Source organism: Rhinolophus sinicus, linkage group LG02, assembly GCF_036562045.2.
Source record: "Rhinolophus sinicus isolate RSC01 linkage group LG02, ASM3656204v1, whole genome shotgun sequence".
In the NCBI taxonomy this organism is placed as follows: domain Eukaryota; kingdom Metazoa; phylum Chordata; class Mammalia; order Chiroptera; family Rhinolophidae; genus Rhinolophus; species Rhinolophus sinicus.
In genome coordinates, this window is record NC_133752.1 from 69,488,523 (window position 1) to 69,507,399 (window position 18,877).

The 18,877-nt window shown below is 36.4% G+C and overlaps 1 protein-coding gene and 1 non-coding gene across 2 annotated transcripts in view; one reads left to right on the plus strand and one right to left on the minus strand.

Moving 5' to 3' along the window:
• Window positions 1–270: 270 nt before the first annotated feature.
• On the minus strand, window positions 271–375 carry LOC141570245 (U6 spliceosomal RNA). Its single transcript, XR_012494255.1, has one exon. It is a non-coding gene; the product is annotated as a U6 spliceosomal RNA (small nuclear RNA).
• A 6,495-nt stretch (window positions 376–6,870) lies between these two features.
• The window catches only part of LOC109451675 (uncharacterized), an 86,894-nt gene continuing 74,887 nt past the window's right edge, over window positions 6,871–18,877 (plus strand). Inside the window, exons 1-2 of the mRNA XM_074324823.1 lie at window positions 6,871–7,025; window positions 17,227–17,315. Coding sequence (XP_074180924.1) covers window positions 17,273–17,315 — 43 coding nt within the window. The 5' untranslated portion in view covers window positions 6,871–7,025; window positions 17,227–17,272. The remainder of the gene's footprint in view (window positions 7,026–17,226; window positions 17,316–18,877) is intronic.

Below are 18,877 nucleotides of genomic sequence, written 5' to 3' on the forward strand. Positions count from 1 at the left end.
TTAGGTTGCTTCCACCTTTGGGTATTATGAATAAAGCTGCTATGAGTATGGTGTAAAATTATCTGTTCGAGTCCCTGCTTTCAATTCTTTTGGGTACATACCCAGAAGTGGAATTGCTGTATCATATGGTAACTCTAAGTTTAACTTTTTGAGGAACTGCCAGATTGTTTTCCATAGTGGCTACACCATTTTACATTCCTACCAGCAGTGCACAAGGGTTTCAGTTTCACCATATCTTCACCAGCACTTGTTATTTCTTCTTCTTCTTTTTTAAATATGAAACGCTTCATGAATTTGTGTGTCATCGTTATGAGGGGCCATGCTGATCTTCTCTGTATTATTCTGTTTTAATATATGTGCTGCTCAAGTGAGCACTCTCTTTTTTTCTTTCTACTTTTTGGATGATTTCCTTAATTTTAACTTCCAACCCTTCTACTCAGTTTTAATTTCTGCTATTATACATGTGCTTTCCCAAAACTTGTGGTTTCCTAAATGTTTCTTTGTAAAAAGGACAGCTTATTCTTTTTTGAAAAAAAGATTGCTTTTTAAAAAGCTTTATTTTTTAGAGCAGTTTTAGGTTTACAACAAAATTGAGAGGGGGGTACAGAGATTTCCTACCTATATACCTCCTGTCCCTACAGATACATTAGCCTCCCTCATTATCAATCCTACTCATCACAATGGTACTTTGTTTTCAAATCAAGGATGACCTGACATTGACATATCATAATCACCCAAAGTCCAGAAGTCCATAATTTACCTTAGGGTTCACTCTTAGTGTTGTACATTCTATGGATTTGTACAAACGTATGACATATATCCATCATTATAATATTATACAGAATATTTTCACTGCCCTAAAAATCTTCTGTGGTCTGCCTATTTTTCTCCCTCCATCCTTCCCTGGCAAACAGTAATCTTTTTATTGTTTCCACATTTTTACCTTTTCTAGAATGTCGTATACCATATTTCCCCGAAAATAAGACCTAGCCAGACAATCGGTTCTAATGCCTCTTTTGGAGCAAAAATTAATATAAGAACCAATCTTATTTTACTATAAGACTCAGTCTAATATAATATAATATAATATAATATAATATAATATAATATAATATAATATAATACAATACAATATAATACCGGGTCTTATATTAATTTTTGCTCCAAAAGATGCATTAGAGCTGATGGTCCGGCTACTTCCTATTTTTGGGGAAACACAGTAGTTGGAATTATACAGTATGTAGCCTTCTCAGATTGGCTTCTTTCACTTAGTAATATGCATTTAAGATTCTTCCAAGTTATTTCATGGCTTGATAGCTCATTTCTTTTTAGCACTGAATAATATTCCTTTGTCTGGATGCACCACAGTTTATTTATTCATTCACCTACTGAAGGACACCTTGGATGCTTCCAAGTTTTTACAATCATGAGTAAAGCTGTTATAAATACCATATGCATTATTTTGCATGGACATATGTTTTCAATTCCTTTGAGTAATACTAAGGAGTATGATTGCTAGATTGTATGGTGAGAGTATGGTTAGTTTTGTAAGAAACTGCCAAACTGTCTTCCAAAGTAGCTGTCCTATTTTGCATTCCCACCAGCATTGAATGAGAGTTCCTGTTGCTCCACATCCTTGCCAGCCTTTGGTGTTCTCAGGGTTCTAGATTTTTGTAATTCTGATAGGTGTGTGGTGGTATCTCATTGTTGTTTTAATTTGCATTTTAGGGATGACATATGATGTGGAGCATCTTTTCATATACTTCTTTGTGATCTGTGTATCTTCTTTGGTGAGGACTCTGTTAGGGTCTTTAGTCTATTTTTTTAAGGAGTTGTTTCTTTTCTTATTGAGTTTTAAGAATTTTTGTTTATTTTGCCCAAGGGTCTTTATCAGATGTGTCTTTTGCAAGTATTTTCTCCCAATCTGTGGCTTGTGTTCTAATTTTCTTGATATTGTCTTTCACAGAGCAGAAGTTTTTAATTTTAATGAAGTCCAACTTATCAGTTCTTTCTTTCATGGATTATGTCTTTGGTGTTCTATCTAAAAAGGCATCACTATACCCAAGTTCACCTAGGTTTTCTCCTGTGCTATCCTTTAGGAGTTTTATAGTTTTGTGTCTTACATTTAGGCCTATAATCCATTTTAAGTTCATTTTTGTGAAGGGTGTGAGGTCTGTCTAGATTCATTTTTTTGTATGTGATTGTCCAGTTGTTCCAGCACCACTTGTTGAAGAGATTATCTTTGCTCCATTATATTGTCTTTGCTCCTTTGTCAAAGATCAGTTTGCTGTATTTATGGGAGTCTGTTTCTGAGCTCTCTATTCTGTTCCACTGATCTATTTGTTTAACCTTTCGCCGATGTCACACTGTCTTGATTGCTATAACTTTATAGTAAGCCTTGAAGTCAGATAGTGCCTTGTTCTTTTTTTATGGGCAAAATAACTTTTCCTATCTTTCTGAACACATTAATTGTAATTATTGAAGTCATTATTTTGTCTACATAGTCTCTATTTCTCCAAGTTGCCTTCTACCCCCATTCCTTTGTTTTAGTCTCTGTCTTTTATGCTACAGGTTTTCCTTTAGACATCTGGTGATCCCTGGCCATTTGCTCATATTTAAGAGCTCTGAGCTGATTGGAAGCTCCGGGCTTGTTGATTATGGGACTTAATAAAGCGTGATTTGGCAGGGAAATTTTGTGGGTATCTTTAGATATATTAATTTAGACCACCATGCTCCCCAGAGAAGGGTTTTCCAATATTCTGCTTAAAAGATACAGCCCTTTGTTCCGGAGCTCATAAAAAAAAAAAAAAAAAAAAGAGCGAGAGCGAGAGCGAGAGAGAGAGAGAGAGAGAGAGAGAGAGAGAGAGAGAGAGTAGGGAGTCTTCTCAACTTTCTATATGTAAACATTCTGTTAATACCTCTGGGTTCAGTACAATACCCCTGCTTTTAACAGTGCCTAATGTTCCCTAGTCCAGAAACTCTGTTTTCTATCTCCAGAGACAAACTTCCAGTATTTGGATCGGCTGGTGGAGAAACAATTGATCTGCTGCACAGAGTGGAAGAGAGTGAACTGAGGACCTAACAGTTTCTTAAACAGACATTAATTCAATCCTTCAATAGCCCTATGCTTGCCCCTACTTTCAGAGGTCCCTGGTCCTCTGGTGCCAATTCCAGATCTTTCTAGGATTCTGTAGTGGAACTGGGTTGCTTCTAACTTCCCCTCTGTAGGTGTAGGAGTTAGGTCTAAGTCAGGTATCTGAGTCAATTACTACTCATTTACTGTTTTCCAGCTTACACTATTTTGTTACAATGCTTCCTGTGAATATATATATTCACAGGGAATAGAGTCAGTGGAATTGTAATAAATATATATGATGTCAGAGGGGTAGTAGCTTGGGGGAGGGGGTTATCACTTTGTTATGGGTATGAATGTCTAACTATTACATTGTTTTATACACCTGAAACTAATTTTAAAAAAAGGAAAAAAATCTAATGAGTGAGTTAGGAGTTTATCCTTAGGCCAGTGGGGAACCATTTAATGACTTTTAGTAAGGGTTTAATGGTTTAAGAGTTTTTTTTACATTTAGCAATATATAAAAAATTGCATTTTATAAAGATCATTCTGGTAGCTACAGGAAGAATGGATTTGAGAGAGGCTGGAATACAAGACGAGTCAAGAATGATTCTCAGATCTCTGTCCTGAACAAGTGGACAAAGTGGTGTCATTCGCTGAGACAGGGAACAGCCTCAGGAAGAAAGGCTATTACAGTATTTAGGAGAGCTAGCTGATTAATTAGAACTGATTTTGCAAAAGAAAGTCAGTGCATGTTTAGAACTAACTGAATATACCTTATGTTCAGAATCACCTTAAATCTTAAAAGACTTGGGTATCCATGTACTCATTTGTGTATTCTTGCCAGTTAAAAAATGATTCTGTATATGGCTCTATTAAGAAAATTAAATTGAATTATACATGTAAGAGTGGCTTTCATAAATTTACTGTCTTAGATGAGTTTCCTTATAAAAAGGAAATATCAACATGAGATTTTAAAAATATGTATTTATATAATCAGATTTGCAATGTTTCTAGGTATTGATAATTACTAAAACTACAAAATGAAAGGAGTAATGGAATTACACAATACTATTTTTGAAAATGGATGTGGCTGCATGATAAAGAAAATGTCTGCCTAATGTAATATATTTGCTCATTGATTCCTTCCTCTAATATTTATGATCTTTAGAAGATGTTACTGTTGGTTATTCTGGGCATGTTGTAGAATATACAAAAAATAAAATTATAGAGCTGGAAAGAAGTTTAGATAATTTACTTCTCTCATTTTACAGTTGAGGAAACTGGGCATCAGAAAGTTCCTTCTAAAATGCTAAATCACTCGTGTATCCTTGGACACTGAGCACTCTTTCATGAAAAGAAACTGGCAACTTCGATCTTCATATTCTTTTAATGTAATGAAAAGTGGGAAATAATACAATTTTGTGGAGAGGACTTGTATTGTCTCTTAAATATATCGTTGGGTCTTGACATTTATTTTTAGGTGGACTGAAATTTCACAATTGCTTTGGGAAAACTATAACATGGACTAACTTCACATAAAGGTGGCAATAGCATATGTGTATATAGGATATTGGCTTATAGAATATTGAAATGAAACAAATTAATAAAGTCCATAGTGTGTAAAAGAAATTTCTACCATTAAACATTTGTAGAGCTTAGAGTGTTTGCAAAATACCTGTCATTTATTTGCATAATCACAATGTCCACACTTTCTGATAATCAATTTCTTGTTGAAAGTCGATAAAATATAGAGCACTTTTAAGAGTTATGTATTTCACATACACTTCACGACATTGCACATTTTAAACAGTCTATACTACTGTTATGGCAAAAGAAGAGAATACAAATTTATATTTTTATCGGGGGCAAAATAAAGTAGATGAAACAGTTTATTCAAATAATCTTTCCTGATAAAAACATATTGTTTCTGTATAAAAGTAAAAGCTTTTGCCTCAGTCACTGGGCTTCCCAGTTTGGGGTACCCCCTCCCGCTCGGGAGCTGCAACCTCTTCACCTGCCACTAATAAACTATCTTACTTTACAAACAAAAAACAAACAAAAAAACATATTGTTTCTAACATGATCAGCAACTGATCTGAGACAGCATAAAACTACAAATTAAATATTTAATTCTTCACTATTGGAAATAATAAAACACTAGAAATTCCTTAGTAAAGGCAATGTAGTATTTAGTGTATTAGATGCATTATATATGTGGTATAGTCTAGAGTCTGTGTGTGAGATAATAGAAAATGTGTATTTGGTCTCCGCCCCAGGTTCCTACGCAGGGCTCAGTAAATTCCTAATGGATAAGAGCAGTAGGTGCATCGTCTGTTCTATTGGGGTGACTGAGTGGGTCCTAGATGGCTCCCGGTGAACAGAAATCCCGAGCCATAATTAGAAGCTTGGAATTTTCAGGCCTGCCTCCCACTTCTCCAGAGAGGCGAGTCGAGCTGGAAATGGATTTAATAATTGATGAGGCCTAGTGAAGAAGCCTCTATAACAATCCCGATAGCACTGGGTTCCGAGAGCTTCCAGCTGAATACACGCCAGGTATGTAGTGTCAGAATTGAGTTAAATTGTTGGACACCCAGCTGGTGTCACAGAGAATTACTTGGTTTGGGAAGTAAAACCTTCCTAAGTTTGGTGACCAGAATTGAAGTTTTATGTGAGTAGTAAAGGAGACAAACAGGAGAAAAAGGAATGATAGACTTTTCTGATTCACTGTTTCTGTCCTAGGGCCCTTCACATGCCAGTATCTTCCAAAAGAAGACCTACCTCTTCACAAAGCTCTAAACTATTAATCTCTTCTCTCCATGAACAGATGAAAAGACAACCTCCTTCTATCTTTGTAATTTCTCCCAACTGTGCATATTGTCATGAAGAATCCATATATTTCTGGCATAATTCCATTTAGAGGCCTTTCTAATGGAATGAACCTGTGACAACTGTAGAGGCTCACTTCATTTACTGGCCTTGTTTAATAACATCGTAAGTGAAAACAAAGTGTATTTTGTTTCCCAGGAAATTTAAAGCAAATGGGGCTATTTTGTTGTTTCCCCATCAAAACGTCAATAACGTATAAATCAGCCTTGTAAAAGAATTTCCAAGGCCCTTTGAGCCATCATTACCGTTTATTTTAGCAACAAAGTAGAGTTGTTGGCTTTCACCTCCCAGTTTTCTAAGGTTGTGCTTATGGTTTTTTATGCCCCCCCCCCCCCCCCCCCCCCCGTCCTTTCAATTTTCTCCAAGAGGCCCAGATGCAACTCACTGGCTTTCTTTGGTAAAGGACTTTGGGGGTCCTTTATCCTCACTGCGCTAGACGCCCCCTAGATCCAGCCCCAGAGCGCGCAGCGGGCTTGAGTCGCAGGAACTCGTCTTTAGAAAGGTACTCGCGTACCTAACAGCATTTCCAAACTTGCCCCCAAGGGCACCTCCCTGCAGATCGCTACCCGAGGGTCTTCCTCACCCGCGCCAACTTTATGTCATGTGTTATTTTAAGAATGAATGTAAAAGCTACATCTACCTCCAGAGCTAATCCTCATTAGTTTCAATATAAAAATACAAGTTCAAATTCCTGCGCCTCCACGCACGCATTTTCCGTTCCAGCCGCAGCACTAGGCTCGCGCCTCCTCCCCATCTCTCTCTTCCAGCGGGGCGGGGAAGGAGTCCCAATTTGAGCATCTTGGAGGGGAGGAAACTCAAAGGGTCTTTCAATCCCAGACACGGAACCAGAGGCGTGTCCTCTCCGGACCCCGCCCTCCAACCGCCCCCGCCGAGGGAGCGGAGCCCAACGGCGAGTCTGGACCCTTCGGGTGGCCACGGACCACGTCTCAAGCCCCTAAGGCCCCTCCGGGCCGAGCCCGGCGGGGGCGGGGGCGAGGGAAAGCCTCCGGCGGGCAGCCGGGATCCTGGCGCACGTGTGCGGACTGACCCTGCGTATAAACAGGTAACAGCCGCTGGGGCCCGGCCCTAGGCGGCCACGTACACCTTTCCCGCGGGGACTGCCCTGCAAGTGCTGGTTTGGGAAAGCGGCGGGATCATGTGGCTCCTTCGGCAGGGCTCAAGGGGGACCAGCCATCACAGCGAGGTCCGTTCTCTCTTCGAATTTGCTGTCATTCCTTGGGCAGGAAAATCGCTGCCCTCTCTCCAGGGAACCGTGTCTTGTCGCTGATCCATCCCACTTTCTTGTCAATTTTGGTTTCCAAAACTAGGAGGCGGAACCCGAGGAAAAGTCTACATTTTCCACATTTGCTTCTGGAGAATGCAAGAATCAGAGTTGGCCCCTGGGAGTTTGATTTTTAAATATTGCTCCAAGAATGGGGTGTACCTTTGTGGGAATTATGTTGCTTGCAGAAGACTCTGGTTTCATGATTGGGGGTGGGAGAGGGGTTTTATTTTTGGTTTTAGTTTTCCTATCAAGAGCTAGATGAAGAATCCATCTATTGAGGGTCTCCCACAGAAATAACAACAGCTGATCTTGAGAAACACAGAAAAGCTTGATTTTGCTTAGTTGTGAACTTGGGGAAAATGTCAGATAAAATGGATGTGTGTATCTCTCTAGGCAGTCACCTAGATGTGGAACCTTTACCCCTTAAGTAATTGTGGGGACAGAGCCAGGAGTTCAGTTTCCAGGCTCTCGGCCTCACATGGAAAGGTGCTGGCATGGAAAGGTAAATGGCTCAACTGTGATTGGATGGTCATCAGCTGTGGCTAGTTTGCCGCCAGCTGTAACCAGTGAGCCATTGGCCATTAATGTAACTGCTGTGGCTACGATAGCAGAAAAATGGGGGCTACCAAGAAGATGGTGGCTGAGCTGGCAAGTGCGGATTGCAGTTAGTAAGTGGAGTCTGTCGGTTGTCAGAAAAGTGGACAGCAGGTCACACGTCGTGTGAATCTAGCCTCCAGTGAGACTATAGTGGTATGACTCCCTGTGGGGGCAGAGCCCCAGAGAGTAGTTTCCAGGCTCTCGGCCTCACATAGACAGGTGCTGGCTCAGGTAGTAAATGGCCATCAACTGTGATTGCATGGCCATCAGCTGTGGCTAGTTGGCCGTCAGCTGTAACCAGTGAGCCATTGGCCACTAATATAACTGCTGTGGCTACGCTAGAGAAGGAGAAGAGAGAGAGAATGGGGGCTAGCAAGAAGATGGCGGCTGGGCTGGCAAGTGTGGATGGCGGTTTGCGGACAGTGTGGACCCAGCGTCCAGTGAGAGTATAGTGCCGCCAGAGAGAATATAGTGGTATGACTCCCCTACCTATGGCTCCGTGGGTGTTCTTTTTTGGCCTCACCATGTCCTGTGTTCTTATGTGGGGAGTGAGACCAGAGACCCCGCATGACACCCTGCACAACAGTAATGCTGGGGTAAAAATCTCACTCCTGGGTGTCCAGCTGTGTAGAACATCTGGCTAGCATTTAGGCGGTGCGACACCTGGAGTGCGCAGCTCTAAAGACACAATAACAATTATAATATTTATTGAGCATTTCCTATGTGCTATGTGTGAGTCTAATTACGTATACTATTTAATATAAAGTGCTATTCTGGGTGCTTAATGCATTATTTAGTTTTGACAAGCATATGAGCTAGCTGCTATCACTAGTCCCATTTTTACAGATGAGGACACTGAAGCAGAGTTTTTCAGATAGGTAGGTGCTCCCGTTCTTCAATTACTATGAGTATAGGCTGCTAACAGCTCACAGCTGCACCTTCTCTCAAGAATTGCGCTTCCTAATGGAAGCTGTCCTGGAGGAAGTGCCCAGGTTACACCCCAACATTCTCAGATGTGGTCTGTAGCTAACGGATGACTGATAGTATGAAGGTAACTCCTTACCTTAGAGGTGAACACCTTTGCAGTGTCATTAGCTCCACAGCTCCCTGTGGGATCAGGCTGGGATGGGCTGCAGCTGGACCCACATCTTCGTCTTGCTTCTTTCCTTCCTCTGTCCTGCTCACTACATTCTTATACTTCTCACCTGAGGGCCTTAAATCACACGAGAATCTTCATCTCAGCGTCTGCTTCTATGAAACCCAAACTAAGAACTACCCTGCTATACAGGCATACTACCTTTTTTTATTGCTCTTTGTTTTATTGCATTTCACAGGTGTTATGTTTTTTACAAACTGAAGGCAAAACCCTCCCCCTGCAAAAAGATAATGACTCGCTTTATTGGGATACTCGCTTTATTACAGTGGTCTGGAACTGAACCCACAATATCTCCAAGGTTGCCTGTATTGAGTTGTGAAGTTTTCAGAGTTTTATTCTTTGTTCACTAGAAATATTTCTTTCTATGGAAAGACAGTCCACTGGTTTCAAACATATCAGATGACTTTCTCTTCTGATTAACATGACAAAATGTATTATGGAAGCTATGCTGCTAAATTATTGCTTTGTATGTATAAAGGAAATCATAGAACGACTTCCCTGAAGTGCTGCTTGTCCAAGAAAACACTATTCCTATCAGGGATGGAGATAGCCAGAGTGGGTGATAGATAAGTATATGTTTATTGGTTCCTTCCTCTCTCTCTCTCTCTCTCTCTCTCTCTCTCTCTCTCTCTCTTTCTTTCTCTCCCTTTCTTGTGGAAAGAAAAGCAGGCTTATTCAAAATGCCAGCATGCAGGGAGGATGGCAGATTCCTGTCCAAAGGCGATCCCTTGTCCATTGGTTTCTTGATTGATGAAACTGATTATGAGAAGGAAGCATGTTAATACAAGCATACCTCAGAGCTACTATTGTAGAGTCAATTCCAGACCACCACAATAAAGCAAGTATCGCAATAAAATGAGTGATGGGTCTTGCCTTCAATTTGTAAAAAATGCACCATCTGTGAAGCACAATAAAGTGAAGAACAATAAAATGAGGTGTGCCTTACTGTGTTTAATAGCTTTGTGGAGGTATAATTGACATAGTGAAAGTGATGTCTAAGCTGGGTGCTGAGGAGTAACTGGGCCAAATATATTATGAAATATCATGTGATGGAGTATGATGCACCTATTCAAAATGATGTTCAAGTGGAAGGAGGTAAATAGAATATCACTAAAGAAAAAATCAGCTCACAAAACAGAATAGTGTAATTTGATTTTTGTAAAATTATGTTTCTACATCTATGTATATATGTATGTGAATATATATTCATGCACATACATACACAAAGGTAGAGATCTAGAATGCCTCAAAATATAACAGTGATTACGGTTAGTAGAATTTCAATGGATTTCTAAATGTAAATATGTTATTTTCATAATCAAAAAATTATAGCTATTTTAAAAAATTTGAAATAAAAAAGTAATATAGGTTAAGTGTAGGAAACTTGGAAATAATAGAAAGGTTATAAAAGACAAAATGCAAAAGACTAAAAATTCTATCCCCCCTGACAGATAATCAACTGTAACATTTTGGTGTATTTCCCTTCTTTATATGCATATGAATGTATTACCTCTTTTCATGATGATAATGGTTTTGCAGGCCAGTTTGAAATTTTAGTATATGTAATATTAAAAATAATTTGGGCTTATTATTTATATATATTCAACCACAGGGTAAAGTTTAATTTTGAAAATTAAAGTTTATTATGTTTAATAGAGTAAATTCCTATATCTATTTGGGGAATATATTGACATCAAATAAAACAATTTACTTTTTTCCATTTTTAAAAAATTTTGTACAATTGAAGTGTTATATGTTAATTATATCAATGAGTTTCTTCTGGTTGCTATCATTCATTTGAGTATATTATAGGGTTAAACTGGGTCACAGTCATTTTTCATAAGCTTGTGAGTAACGTTACTAGATCCCATTAGAACTGTGCCAGCCATGATGGGAGTGTTAATTTGTTTCGTGTTGTTCTGTGTAGTTCCCAACATAGGCGGGAGGTGTAGTGTAGCAAAATCCTTTGATTTAAGGATTGTGTGTTGCATCATCTCTGCTATATTGCTTTGGTAGACTATGGTAGTGCTGTCATTCATTTCTTTTTAAAAAATAGCTACTAAAAACCAGGAGAATAAAGTCAGCACATTCCCTGACATTTATAGACAGGAGAGTCTCTTCCTTATGTATGAGCCAAAAAATGTAAACTGCTTTCGTGAATTAATACATGTAAAGTGCTTTGAATAGTGCTGGATACATAAAAGTGCTCAATAAGTTATTATTATCAAGAGCAAACAAGTTATCGGGATAAGTCTAGGAGTATCTTAGATCTATATTCAGATAGTCATCATCAGGTATTGGATGTATTCATATCAAGATACAGGATGGAGGTCATACTTTTTCATATTGATGCCTGACACCTGAAATAAAAAGTTAATGAAAGATACTGTATTGAGATAAACTCAACTGAATTGGATTGTATTTCATCTTATAGTATAGTCTTCAGTCAGTAACACTATTTCAAAACTGAATTCCCTAGATAAAAAGGAAACAACTGCTGTTGACACTCTTGTATAGGTTCATTGAGTCTGTTTGGTGAATGTGATGAGATTGAACTATATTCATGAGGTGATTCATACCCATTAACTCAAGAAATAGCTTTTCACCAGCAAACAACTCTCAATTTGCTATAATGGTCCTGTTGTTTTAGTTATAATCAAACAAGTCTGTCTATAATGACCAATGAATTCCATACTTGGTGCTTCAGTTGTTTTAAGTAAATGTTTCTTAAAGTAATTTCAATAGTTAATGTGTAAAGTTAAAAGTCAATATTACATACAAATAAGACTCAATGTTCCCCAAGTATAAATGCTGTCCAAATTTTTAGAAGAAATTATGTCCATGGGGACAGTTAGGATACATTCAATGTAAGTAATATACTTTGTTTTACAGACCAAAGATTATGAAAAGCTGTAAACATTCTTGTTCATTCAACCTAAGCAAAGAAGCCAAGAAAATCTCAGAGAGTAAATAGATAAAAAAGTTTTTTTCCCTGATACATGATTATTCCAATGTTATCAATTATGCTTTTCTATCATTTTAAGCAAATACAGGTTAACACTATAAAAACATCATGCTAAATTATTTTTCTTATGTTTCTACTCTCCTAATCCTTAATTTTAGGGTTTTAGAAAACAAAATGGGATTAAATGAGATGGTTGGAAGGTTTATGTTTTTATATATAAGTCTAAGAGTAGCAAAGCTGTTCTTTCATTTATTTCATACATTTAGTAAAGAAATATTAATTATTGAGATCCTAGTATGTGTTATATTTGCGGTATATATGTGAGACAAATCATTGATTTTGAATATAAATCAGTTTAAGCTTATTAAAATGTTTTCTGTAATTTTAATTTACTAATCTTTGAATGAACCCATTATGTAGATATGGATTTCTGTCCCCAAAAGTTAGGTGGACCTTCTCTGCTTCTGTTAAAATTTTAATGAACTTAGGTAAATTGGATTTACATTTTTTGTTTTTAGCCTCGAATGTTTTGTAAACCAGCTATAAAGTAAAAAGAGCTGTTGATTTTTAAACATTTTAAGCTATAACACATTTCAGAGTATCCTAAAAAAGTGTTGTATTACAAGTAGGCAACATCTTTGGCATCAGAGATTTCTAAAAGTCAATGTTTTCTGTGCATGGGACACTATCTTGAATCCACCTATATTATTTTAGTGCGTGGGGGGGATCCAACATTAGTGAATATCATAGCCATGTAGATTCTTGTTACTATGAGCTGAAATTCTTGTGTGGGTACAGACAGTCCTCAACTTACCAGTGAATTTATAACTTGGAAAAAGTGGTATAATCAAATACAATGTAAGTTACATTTATCTTTCTCATACATCCTATTTTACGTAGAGAATTATGTTCCTGAAGGTATGAAAAGAGACACTATATTTATTCAACTTTTTATGAATCATATGTATACTATTAAGTATATGGCTTTCTTGAGTATACATAAGGCAATCAGGATGTCATTAAATTACCAAGCACTTGTAATTTGTACCAGAGAAGGTTTACTTTTTTCTTTTTTAAATTTATTGGGGTGACAATTTTTAGTAAAATTACATAGATTTCAGGTGTACATTTCTGTATTACATCATCATACCACATCATACCACACTGGCTCCTAGCCATTGCCACCCCATTGAAGCCCATGTTTTGAAAGGTCTTTGCCTCCTAAAAAAGTCGTTTATTAATAGTTAATTTTTCTTCCTGTTTTTTTAAAATCAAAGATATATCTTACTGTCCATTTATTGGAGAATGAGATTTAGAAACCAAAATCTGACCTCTAGGTATTCTTATTGCAACTAGAAAATCAATATTTGTAGGCCTTCTCAGTGCATAGAACCCACAAATGTTTGTTGTATATACTAACCCATGTATCTATATTCATTTCGGTATATATCCATCTGTATATATATTAAAATAAACATTAGTTCATACTGACATCTGCAACTCCAGTCCATACCATAGGGTTTATTCTAGCATTCCCCCTTTGCTTGTTTGTAGCTTCTTTCTCCCACAGACACAAACCTGGCTGTCATTATCTACAATATATTTTACTTTTTTGTGCAACTCTAGTATATATGTGAAGTAGTTTCAGAATTGTTAACCTGGACCCCTGTGAGATATATATTTACCAACTGGAGTACAGTGTTTTGTCTTTAGACCTTTGTCTTTAGCCTTACGGTTTCAAAACTCTGTTATACAAAGTTATTTGTATGTTAAATCATGTCAAGACCAGTGTCATGAAACTTTTCCCCTGTGTTTTTCCTTCTAGGAGTTTTACAGTTTCAGGTCTTATATTTAAGTCTTTATTTTGAATTGATTTTTGGGTATGGTATAAGATCAGTGTCCAATTTCCTTCTTTTGTTTGTGGATATCCAATACCATTTGTTGAAGATACTGTTCTTGGCACCCTTGTTGAAGATCAGTTGACTACATATGTGTGGATTTATTTCTGGACTCTCTGCTCTGTTCCATTGGTCTGTATGTCTGTCTGTATTTGAGTACTGTACTATAATTACAGTAACATTATAATATATTTTGAAAACAGGAAATGTGATGCCTCCAGCTTTATTCTTTCTCAAGATGGTTTTGGCTATTCTGGATCCTTTGTGGTTTCATATAAATATTAGAATTGTTTTTTTTTCTCTCTGTATAAAGAATGCCATTGGGATTTTGATAGAGATTGCTTTGAATCTGTAGATCACTGTGGGTAGCAATATTAAGTCTTTCAATCCATGAACACAAGATACCTTCCCATTTGTTTGTATCTTTTTCAATTTCTTCCATCAATGTTTTATAGTTTTCAGTACAGATCTTTCACCTCCATAGTTGTTTATTCCTAAGTATTTTATTCTTTTTGATGCTATTATAAATGGGATGTATTCCATAACAACATTGATCTTGGCAATTATTTCATGGATATGATATCAAAACCACAGTCAACTAAAGCAAAAGTAGACAAGTGGGGCTACATCAAACTAAAAACCTTCTGTATATCAAAGGAAACAATCAACAAAATAAAAAGGCAACCTATGGAATGGGAGAAAATATTTGCAAACCATTTATATGATAAGGATTAACATCCAAATATGTAAGAAACTGCTACTAAGCAATAGCAAAGAACCAAATAACTCAATTAAAAAGTGGGCTAAGGAACTGACTAGACATTTCTCCAAAGAAGACATGCAAACGGCCAAGAGGTATGTGAAAAGATGCTTAAGGTCACTAATCATCAGGGAAATGCAAATCAAAGCCTCAATAAGATATCACCTCACAACTGTTAGGATGACTGTTATAAAAAAACAACAACAAAAGACAATTAAGTGTTGGTGAGGATGTGGAGAAACTGGAATCTTTGTAAACTGTTGGTGAGAATGTAAAATGGTGCAACTGCTATGAAAACAGTGTGAAGGTTCCTTAAAAAATTAAAAATAGAACTATCAATGATCCAATAATCTCACTTATGGTATCTATCCAAAAGAACTGAAATCAGGATCTCAATGAGATATAATATTAGCATTCCCATGTTTAATGCAGCACTATTCACAATTGTAAGATGTGGAAACAACCTAAATATCCATCAATGGATAAATGGGTAAAGACAATATAGCCTATCCATTCAATGGAATATTATTCAGCCCTCAAAAGGAATGATTTCTGATATATGCAACAATATGGATGAACTTTGAGGACATTACGCTAAATGAAGTAAGCTAGTTACTTAATGACAAATATATAAAATAGTCAAATTCATAGAGGCAGAAAGTAGAATGGTGGCTGCCAGGGGCTGGGGAAAAAGGGGAAGGGAGAATTATTATTTAATCATCACAGAGTTTCCATATGGGGTGATGGAAAAGATTTGGAAACAGATGGTTGCACAACAGTGTGAATGTAATTAATGCCGCTCTACACTTAAAAATGGTTAAAATTGCACAAAATTTTTTGAAAAAGTATGCTCATAACATGTAAAAACAGTTACTTAAAGTTTTAAGCACTCTTAAATTTCAAATTTTTAAATTTAGTAGCCATCGCAAAAAACTATTACCTAGCAGGTCAGAAAATGAGGCATTCTTATAACTAATAAATTCAGTCTGTACATCATAAATACCAAATTTCAAAGAATTAAAATATTAACACAAAACTATACTCTTTTAGGAATTTTAATTATTTAGTAATGAAAAGGAAAATTTAAAAATCATTCTTACAAATGTCCTTCAATAGTGAATGGATAAAACATTTGACACATCTACAGTGAAATACAAGTGTATAAATACAAGTGGGTAATAGAAAGGAACAAACTGCTGATTCACACAAGACAAGGATGACCTTAAATACATTTTACTAAGTTGGAAACAAAAAGCAGCATATTGTTTGATTATATGATATTGTGGAAGGCAAAACTATAGGGAAAGAAAGTGGTTGCTGGAATTGGGAGTCTGGGAAGGGGTTACCCAGGATTGGGATAACTGAGTAGTGTAATTCTATAGCTTTTTGAGTAACTGCCAAACTGTTTTTGCACAGCAACTGCACCAGCAATTTCTCAAATTTCTTCATTTCCTTACCAACGCTGTTGTTTTCCATTAAGAATTTGTTTTAATTATAGCCATCCTAGTAGCTGTGAAGTCATATCTCATTGTGGTTTTGATTGCCAATTCCCAGCAGACTAAGGATGTTAAGCATCTTTTCCTGTACTTATTGGCCATTTGTACATCTTCTTTGGACAAATGTCTATTCAAGTTCTTTGCCCATTTTTTAATTGGCTTGTTTGTCTTTTTTGTTACTGAGTTACAGGAGTACATCTTGGGTCTTAAGCCCTTGTCAGATATATGATTTGCAAATATTTTTTCCCATTCTATGGATAGTCTTTTCACTTTTCTCATACTGTTCTCTGCGGCAAAAAGTTTTTAAGTTTGAAGTCCAATTTATTTTGTCTTTTGCTGGTTGTGCTTTTGACGTCATAGCTAAGAATCCATTACCGAATCCAAGGTCATGAAGGTTTATTTCTTTGTTTTCTGGTAAATAATTTTTAGGTTTTATATTTAGATCATTGATTAATTTGGAGTTAATCTTTGTATATGGTATGAAGTAGGGGTTGTGAACACAACTTTGTTTTTAGACCCTTTAAAAATATAAACATTTTAAAGATTTAGTAGCTATATCACAGTTCTTTTTCAGAGATCAGGCAGATGCAATATTAATGCATAGTAAAACCAAATACTTTGGAAAAAGAAAAAAAGGCATGTTTGAACTTCTTACCTCTAATGTCTTCCAATAAAGTACTCCTGGATACCATCAGATTTAATTTTTATGATCCTTGGTTTATACTGTTTTGCTGGGCAAGCTAGGTTCTGAAGGATTCCTTACCAACTTTTTTTACAGACGTTGGGGGCCTAGCAGCCTGGAACTTCATGAATGCTGGGGAGGGTCATCTCCTCATAGTATCAGTGTTACCTTCACTTCCATAGGAGAGTTTTTGTTGTATTAGGATCATACCAAATTCTCATGAATCCAGATATGGAAGATTTTTATTATCAAACCTTACCACATAAAAAATGTCTAGACTTTGGAGAACACATATAACTTACCCTTGTTTTGGTTATCAGAAATATTGAAGGGATCTGATCTAATAGATGAACAACGTAATCATTTTCTTTTAGCCCTTTTATAAGCTGTTATTTATTTTCTTATTTCTTTTTTTCTTTTTAAAGATTCAACTATGACTACAGAAGAATAGGCCATTTCACAGTTTGCCAAATGAAGTACAGCTCCAACTTTGCCAGACTGCCATCTATCAAGAGTAAGTGACACAGAAATATTCCACTGGGTCTTGGTAGTCACCTAAGAATGGCAGATGGTGACTAGAGTTTATCCAAACTTCAAAGAGAAAAGACATGTTACCAATTGAATATTGATCAGAAGACCTATGTAATAGTTTGGGATTTGTTCTTTGAGTTCTGTAATGTAATAATGAATTTTCAAACCAACCTGAAAGGAACTAGAATTGAAAATAGAATGAAGACCACAACTTATTATAAGCAAAATGCCAAACCACTAAAAAATAATTGGACTGCTATAAGAATCCACTTATCTAGCTAGAAAAAGGAAAACATGCAAAATGTATTAGGTAAAGTACCCTAACTTTTATGATAAAGGTCTGAAGTTGGCATTTGCAATTTGGGGTTGCCCAAGATCTCTTGAACAAACTGTATTTTTATAGTGCGCCACAATGTAAACTCTACCGTTTCAATGAGAATACAAACAAAACAACAAAAACCTACCTTTCTAGCCTCCCCTTTCTTTTAGAGCATAGATACATGATTTAGATTCTGACAAATATATCTTCAAGACAGTTGATTTGATATTATATATTTGTGAGAAAAAAGGTAGGGCAAAGACCACATGATTTCTTGTTCAGATGTGGTGACTCCAGTTTCCTGACTGTGGAGGAGGCCATGTGGTTCTGGGGTCTGCCCAGCATTTTTACCAAGTTGTTCCTGGAAATTTGGCCTACAGACTAGTTCACTAACCTTCCTAAACATTCTATAAGCTATCTAATACCTGTTGTATACCCTTTCTTTCTTAAACCAATCAGAATGAATTCTGTTGTCTGCAACCTAGAACCATATTTAATACAAGATCCATTGTGTACACGATTCTTTCTTGGAAAAAGTTAAATACCATAGCATAGCATTATTTATTAACATGAAGTCTCACTTTTTTTTCAGTTTCAGGTGTACAAAAGAATGTAATAGTTAGACGTTTCACCCCTCACAAAGTGATAACCTCCCTCCCCCAATCTATTATCCCTCTGAAGTCTCATTCTTAAAATCATTGATATTTAGAAATTTTAATGGAGAATTACTTTCGTTAAGCACCAGTTCATTCAGTGAAGATTGATAGTGTTGTTTATTCACATTTACCTGTTTAAAATGAAGAATAAAAACAAAAAATGAGTCATTGTATCTATAAGTAATAACGTTCACAGGCTCTTCTTAGAGTTCAATATATACTATATAGAGGTGTAGGTATATTTTATGTGGACATTTTAATGTCTGAATGTGGCAGTTTTAAATCTTTTCCTATTACCACGTTTCCCCGAAAATAAAACCGGGTCTTATATTAATTTTTTTAATATAGTTTTAAAGATTATATTTATATTAATGCATCCAAAAGATGCATTAGGGCTTATGTTCAGGGGATGTCCTCGTGAAAAATCATGCTAGGGCTTATTTTCCAGTTAGGTCTTATTTTCGGGAAACACGGTAACAAAAATACTCTGATTTCTGCATTTGTTAGGTTGGAACAGTTGTATCTAGGGGCTTAAAGAGAAACGATTCTTAAGAAAGATGATGATTTCAA